Source organism: Elaeis guineensis, chromosome 2 (genome assembly GCF_000442705.2).
Source record: "Elaeis guineensis isolate ETL-2024a chromosome 2, EG11, whole genome shotgun sequence".
Classification (NCBI taxonomy): Eukaryota; Viridiplantae; Streptophyta; class Magnoliopsida; order Arecales; family Arecaceae; genus Elaeis; species Elaeis guineensis.
Window position 1 is genome coordinate 638,070 of NC_025994.2, and position 8,154 is coordinate 646,223.

At 35.1% G+C, this 8,154-nt stretch overlaps 1 protein-coding gene across 1 annotated transcript; it reads right to left on the reverse strand.

Moving 5' to 3' along the window:
- Nucleotides 1-4,010: 4,010 nt before the first annotated feature.
- LOC105034377 (thymidine kinase) lies at nucleotides 4,011-6,541 on the reverse strand. The gene is made up of 4 exons (XM_019849882.3): nucleotides 6,300-6,541; nucleotides 6,006-6,150; nucleotides 4,558-4,679; nucleotides 4,011-4,298 (listed from the first exon to the last, which is right to left on the reverse strand). The coding sequence occupies exons 1-4, from the start codon at nucleotides 6,407-6,409 to the stop codon at nucleotides 4,046-4,048; spliced, it is 630 nt and encodes a 209-aa protein (XP_019705441.3). The 5' UTR covers nucleotides 6,410-6,541; the 3' UTR covers nucleotides 4,011-4,045.
- Between the last annotated feature and the right edge of the window lie 1,613 nt (nucleotides 6,542-8,154).

The window sequence follows — 8,154 nt, forward strand, 5'->3', positions numbered from 1 at the left end:
AAATATTCCTGATCGTGGGAGCATTGAGTTGGAGATCAATATTCTGGATAGACTAATACATCCTATGTATGCTTGATGGAAAGAATGACTGATCTCACAAGCCACTTGTATGGGGATACTAATATAAGTATGTGGGTGCTCATTAAGAAATGAGTTCACTGAATTGACTCATCGATAAAGAACATCTTATGGAGCCTTACATGCATGTCAAAAGATGATTCTCTTAATGGGAGTTGTGTATGTGATTCTTAGACTTGAGACCACCATAGAATCTTGTACGCATGAATCCATATTTTGGTTCATACTCAATCATATCATTAAAGTTATAAATGGGATGTTCTGGATATGGTCGAGTATATATGGAGGTCATGAATAGGTCAACAAAGAATCGATCATTCCTAGTAAGAGAAAATGACATCCTATATATTCTTATCTTTAGATAACTCTAAAGACTTTGATCAAAACAGAATGAAGATTAGATAGGACTTCTAATGCTTCATTAGAGTTATCATTGATTAATGAAGAATCGACAAGAATATGTGTTTGAGTTTAGATTATTGTGTTTGTGTTGTATTTTATTTTGTTCATTTTACTTACTTTACTTACTTGCTTTGCACTAGTTTAATTCTTACACAGCTTCATTTATTTTCTAATAATTTTTTTGCATATATACCCTCCTAAACATTTAAATTTACGTAAATATCCTTTAAAAATTGATATTTGTATATATACTCTCATAAAATATTTATTTTGCATGTATATCCTTCTTTTTTTCTTATTTTTTTGCATATGTGCCTACATCATTTAACATCGTTAAAAATTTAATGATTTAAAATTTAAATGACTAAAATATCTTTATGGGTAAACATGCAAAAAAAAAATTTATAAGGATATATATACAAATAGCAACTTCATGAGGATTTTAATGAAAATTGGAATGTTTAGAAGGTTATACACGTGAAAAATTTTAATTTAATTTTAATTTATTTTATTTAGATGGATTCAGACCCTCTCACTTTATAATATAACAACACGATGATGATATTATATAATATTTTATATATTAAAATATTATATTATATTTTATATTTATGCAAGATGGGATGATTATATCTATCTTATAATAACATGATATACCTTATACACTTCATAAAGATATTTTCGATAAAAATTTTTAAAATAAAATATAATAAGATTATAATTTTTTATTGTTATATTATGTCCAAATTCATAACTATGTCCATTCTATGCAAATATACAAGCTATTCATCTAATATCAGGTTTAGATGCTTTTTTTAGAAGCATGTTATTATACATTAAAGGAAACATAGATGGTTACAATTTATTTATTTTCTAGATAAAATAATTTTAATTTATTATTTAATAAAAAGATCATTTTATCTATGTAAATTAATAAATTAAGTAAATTTATTATTTTAATTATATATGCTAATTTTTTTCTATTAGAATAAAGAAAGAATTAACAAACCAAGAGAGGTGTATTTATGTTAAGGGTTTTTTTTGCATGTATACCCTTTCAAATATTCAAATTTACGTGAATACCCTCATAAAATTACTATTTACACATATATCCTTATAATTTTTTTTTTGCACATCTATCCATTAGGATATTTTAATTATTTTAATTTTAAACTGTTAATTTTTAACGATGTTAGATGATATGGGTACATATACAAAAAAAGATATTTTATGAGGGTATACATGTAGATATCAATTTTGAAAGGATATTTATGCAAATTTAAATATTTGAAAGGTTATCCATATAAATTTTTTTTTTAATTCCATTGTTACATATATCATACACAACACAATCACTAAAATTAATCTCATTAAAAGTACATATTTGCTTAAAATGTAATTTAGCTAAAATTTTTAAAGGATTTAATTCACCCCTCCTCTTGGGTTACTACTTTTTTAGACAATAAGCGGAGTACTTACGATGAGGCATTCTCTCTCTCTAATTAGATTACTGAGAGTCCTTCCTCTAATGCCAAACTATTGCATCAAGACTTCAGAGAAAGCTAATATGGTGGAGGAAAAGCATCCATCTGATCATCGGGATGCCATGGGAAGACCTACAAGAGAAGTCCACTTGCGTCCAAAAGGAAGTGCTCCGACAAAGGACCATCCGATGCTTAAATCAACTAGAGCTTGAGCACAGTAAGAGAGAGAGAAAGATCTAGCCTAGTATGGTATAACATAACATTATATGTGCATACCTTTTAAGATCCCTTTATTATCTTTATATAGAGAGATGCCAGAGTTTGTTATGCCTGAACCCATAGGTTATTAGGATAGAGAGTCCATCCATTAGCTAGGTTGTTAGTTGTGGGATGTTTGTTATATGACATGGCCACATTCTAGGAGTTTGTTGGAAGATTCCAACTAATTGTCCATGTGATGTAACTAATCAATGGACTGAGGTCGGCCCACAACAAGGGTGCCGTCCTGATCGGATCCGCATCAAGACGAATCATCGGACCTTGTCATTTATGATCAGTGAGAGTCTGTATTGGCATTGGTCGTAGGATTTTATTCCTATCATTGGTGAGGTATCGGCCTAGAGATTGATGGTATGCTGAGCTAAGGGTCGGCAGAAGTGATGAAGTTATTTTGTCTAGACACTCCATGATGGATTTGATGGTGCTTGTCGTCAAAGTTCACATCAGTATTTCCACCAATCTAGGATTTCTAAGGATGAATCTCGAGAACATCGATTGAGATGGTATGATCTCATAACATCGAGCATCCGACATAGAACCTTGATTCCTCTGACCCATGAGGCAATGCTCGTAGATACTACTCCCCTCCACAACATTGTGAGAATGGCCTAAGTTACTTGGAAATCCAGCCTTTTCTTGGATGATGGCTACCGGCGGCATGGAAGGGGCAGTGGGTCGGCGGACTAGGCCAGGCCCAAGGGGGACAAGGTGCTCAAACCCTGAGCATGATCGAGATCGATGCTATCAATGGTGCGACCAACGAGAGCATCAAGCAAAATGGCACTGCCACGGGCGAGATAGTCCTCTATGGTGGGTCCATGATGCTCGACTACTTGAAAGATGAGGAGGTGAGGAGCCAAGAAGTGTGAATCGGATGGGTGGTTCTACACCGGCAACATCAGAGTCATGCATGTGGATAACTACCTAAAGATCAAGAATGGGTCAAAAGGTGATCATAAGCGACGGCAAGACTTTGAGCCCGATGGAGATGGAATCAATGTTGTATGGCTGACAGTAGACGAGCTAAGATGATTTGGATCGGAGATGAGCAATAGCAAGCATGACCCCCCACATCTTCCATTGAAACTCCTTTCAATCGATGGTCCCGCTATGATTGTAGTCGATCTGGTCGAAGATGGAGTTGTAGAGGGCGGTGACCTCCATTGTCACCATTCTACCTTGAAATGAGTCTCTAACACTCGGAATGTCTCTAGAGCTTGATGGAGCTCCACCTGAGAGAGCATACCATCATCGTTGAGGTCCAAAGAAGCAAACCACTCCTCAATGCTCTTTTGGAAGGCCACCTTGTCACCGACAAATGCCCAACTACAAAGCAATCCAAGACCCCCCCACCCCCCCTCAAAGAAATTTTGGTCTTATCTTGGAGGAAGAAGAGGGTTTGCGATTGAGGTTTTTATTTGGGTGTGGAGATTAATCAACGGATAGAGCATTTTAGAGAAATTACGAGAATGCCATTATAGGTCCAATGCATTGCAAAACATTTGATTATTCAAGATTACTTTGGTCATTATTTAAAGTTATTCTCTTTTTTTTGTTTTGAAGAAACCAGGAGCAAGTTAGGTTCTTCCCCAGAAAAATTTTAGAAACATTAATTTTTGTTAGTATGATATTCCCAATTCTACAATCCAACAAGAAATGACAAGCACGACAATTTTATTCAGTACAAGCAACCATCATTCATCTATAGCAAAGTGCTTCACGTATACTGTAAAATGTGTGCAAACAGGAAAAAAACACAGGTGAAACTTAATACCGGACAATACGTTATATAGGAAGCTGGTTTAAGGTACGAGTCTCACTGGACCTTCTGAGAGTACAAGACAATTGTTGCAGCTCCAATTAGTTTGTCCATGTACATAGTGTTCCCGACACACTGGCATGTAGACATCTGCCCCACCAATAAGTTCAGTTTGTTTCTCCTCCGTCTTTCTAAGGGTAAAGAAGGCACGCTGGCCACATAACTCACAGCGTGCAGTTAACCTAGTCACAGAATCAGCCAACGGTATGATGTCAAGCACTGAACCAAAACCCCTCCTGCCAGAATCATTTCAACAGCTTTAATATCATAGTACCGCATAATGAATTATTTAAACAAAGTAAAAAGATCACCACTAAGAATAACAAAGGAAAAGGGGGGAAAAGCTTAAAAATATGACAAGGTATTCTACTATGGAGCAATAATTGGTGAACAATGTTAAGTATGCGAAGCTTTTTCAGGAGCCCATCTCTTCCTCCATTGCATTCTTTCTGACAGCAAATATTTTGATGTGTGCAAATGCCTGTCAACTAGTACCTCAAATAATCTCCATCCAAGCCTGCAACAACAACAATCTTCCCATCTCGATCGGCTGCATGACAACAGAAGTCATATAGATCTTCAAAAAACTGGGCTTCATCAATACCAATCACATCTAACTGCCAAAAAATCCTTATTAGAGAAAAAGACTGCAAAAGAACATGCCTGCATCAAATTTAATACGTGAAAAGGATGAAGAGGACATTGCATACAACTACTCAAACTACATCATATCCTTCCATCTAAGGAAATTTACAGCAAAGGCCCAGCAATATAGAGTTACACATGTTAGTACTATTCAGTGTTGATCGCATCAATTTTGTCAATGCACAGGAATTCTAATAGTAACATTTTTGCTAAGAGGTAATGTTGAGCCATAGAAGAGATAAGTATTTGAAATCATAAGGCCTGTTCTCTTGTCAGAAAGCACAGCAAAAATTTGTTCCAACTGGAAATGAAAAGTTACTCATCATGGGAGATTGATCCTTTTCCAGGACTGCTACAGTAAAAATTATTCTGATAGTGTGGATCACCACAAAACAAGAGAAACATCATTCAACTGATTAAGAGGATATAAAGTTATTCCATTATTTCAATTATGATTTGTTAATCACCTAAAAGTCTTGTCCCATCATGAGGTCTGTAGGTAAAGCACCTAAAAAAGCATATAAAAATTGAGTTTAACATAAACTGAAAGTTAAATATCAAATGCCACAAGAATGAGGTCACCACTTTATTTTCAAATCTGACTAAGAGCAAATTCCCCCTTGAAAGATTAACCCAGTTCAAATAGTCGTCACTAACTTGATCAATTTGTTGCTAAACAACATACTAAAAGAACTGACGAAGGGGTGAAAGAGTTAAACCTTTCATATGAACATCAACATACCCTATGAACGTAATATAACAAATTAAGTCATTGCAAATCAACCATATCCCTCATATATTACTAATTACTTCATGAGGCGGGAAACAAAAAATTAGGTTAGTTCGGCTAAATCCTAAGTTATTTAAATTTTTTAGTTTCCTTTTCTTCTGGTTAAAAAATGGCAAGCAGTTTGACCCAACTTGCTTAGTCATTATAAGTTTAATACCAAAAAGTGTAACAGAGGCCAAAATATTTTTTTTTCCTTTGACCTTCTTTTTTTTTTTGGCTGAGAATAATGGTGAGAGGACCATCTTTCACATCTGCACTCAGATCCAAACTACCTCTTATCAATAACATAGAGCTCCTACTAGGATAATTATATTACTTTCTGTTAGTTTTTTAACTCTTTTTAAAATAATGTTCTTAAGCCAATTCATGTCAAAACATAGTTACATATAAGGCATTTTCATTAAGCTGTCTCTAAGGAAAATGATGATAATTGAAACTACTACAACGGAAAAAACGAGATCTATAGTGATAAAGATAACATGCAGTAATTTAAAAAGCTTTTATATACCTTATCATAGGCTTCAACCCCCAATTTAGGTTGAAACATTGAAAGCTCCGGCACGGCCCAACAACGCATTTTAGCCCCATCATGTGTCACAATGGAATCCACCGCATATCGCGTATCCTTATTAGATTTTACCATTGCAACCCTTCTGCCAATACAAAATTTAGAATACCCAACCGAACTTAAATCAACATAAAATCACAAAAAAAAAAGAGAAAAAAACAAACAGATAGCTTGGGTGATCATGATTAATTCTTGTTCTGGGAAAAGATGCAAAATTTTAAACATATTAATGACCTTCCGTTGCTGCTTTCGGACTGGATGCGGCGAAGGAGGGTGGTGGTCTTTCCGGCGAACATCGGGCCAAGGATGACATGGATCTCTCCAGAGCGGTGTCGTGCATCCATGGATGAAATGAAGATTCTAAGGGAAGAGGGCAGGGATTTGGTAGACGGGAATCGGGAGAATGGGAGTTTCGGGTGGGGGTGGAAGAAGGGAGTGGGGGTTTCCAATTTAAAGAGACAGGGCAGCAGGAAGAGATGTTTGATTTGATATGAATGGTTGTTGGATGCGGTGTTTGGAATTCAAAATTTTGATTTGGGAGGAAAGGAGTTTTCTTTTACGTTTTGGAGGGAAACAGAAGGGGCGGGGGTCGATTTGGGGTGGGGGTTGTTTTTTGTTTTTTATTTTTTTTGATGGCTTCATTAAATCAATTTAGAATAAATATAATTTCATGAGGATCGGTAAATAAAATATTAAAAAATTTAGTAAGAAAATCGAACAAAGTCATCTAGAAGGTAGGACCTATGTGATTAACCACGTATATCGCCGTCCAATTTACAGTGTTATTTATCTCTCTATAAATATGCGTAACTTTAAAAAATATAGAGTTATCCTCTCTTCCAATAATCTTGTCAAAGTGGACGAGACCCAATATCAAATAGAGTATGTTATCGGGATTATCTATTATCTAACCCAATCTTTCCTTCTCGAATCACAACTAAGTATTTGTTAATGATTTGACAAAACCATCTTAGTGTTAGATGTGTGATCTGGAAAGTCAATTATTGACTAACATATTATAATTTTTAGGATATAAATTTATACTTAATTTATTCAAATTAAAAATTATAAATAATTATTTTTATTCTAAAGTAATATATCTTAAAATCATCCAAGAAATTAATGGTCACTAACATATATTCTCAACAGTTGAGAATTTAAGACATGTATCATTATAGATTAATTCCTAAACTGCTCCCAGTCGATGAGCATCACGGAGACGGTGATTTATCCGACTAAACTGGCATGGATCGCTTTTTTTTGGATAGACAAATCTTGAGTCTACAGTATGGAGATACTAGAATGAGAGTGCAGGTGATTGTTAGAGAATAACGGTATTAAGCGTGACCAAAAATGAGAAGTCACATAAATGCCTACTCACTCATCAGTAACTTCTCGATGCTGTAGTTGTGTGAGTGGTTCTTTGACCTGCGATGTTTTGGTTGCTCACAGTGAGATTGCTGTAGTTTGACTACACATAAATATGGTCTTCTAGCCATATGGATCCTTATGGTATATGTTGGCTGCAATAGGTTCGTTGTAGAAGTAGGAGTGAACTTATAAAAAATCTATCAACCTTAATAGTTAAAAAGTAGTCCTATGCGACCTAACCGGCTGAGTCTATAAGTCTGTGGCCATAGCAGCGTGATTATGAAAAAGAGTTTTCATGAGATTTACAATTAGACTCGAGCCAATTAAGTCAGGCATACGACGGATGCTTAGGATTTGACGAGATTTTATGACCTGCATCCTATCGAAACTTTCGATAGAAGAACTTGATCATATGATAACTACACCTAGAGATTCATCTTTCTGTTCTACTGGATTGGCACTACATGTTGTTGGATGCCACTGGTGGATTGTGAGAGCTTATTAGGATCATTTTCGGATCAACGATCCTTGTTGGGGTGAGTTAGAATTGTTCCAACCCATCGAAAGGAGTTTTGATGATATTGTGATAGAAATCATAGTATGTCTCACTACCAAACAGAATAGAACTTGAGGGATCACACATAAAAGGATCTCGTCTTGATCAATAGCTTAGATCATAATCAAATTATCAATTAGATTAATGATTTAGATCAATTTG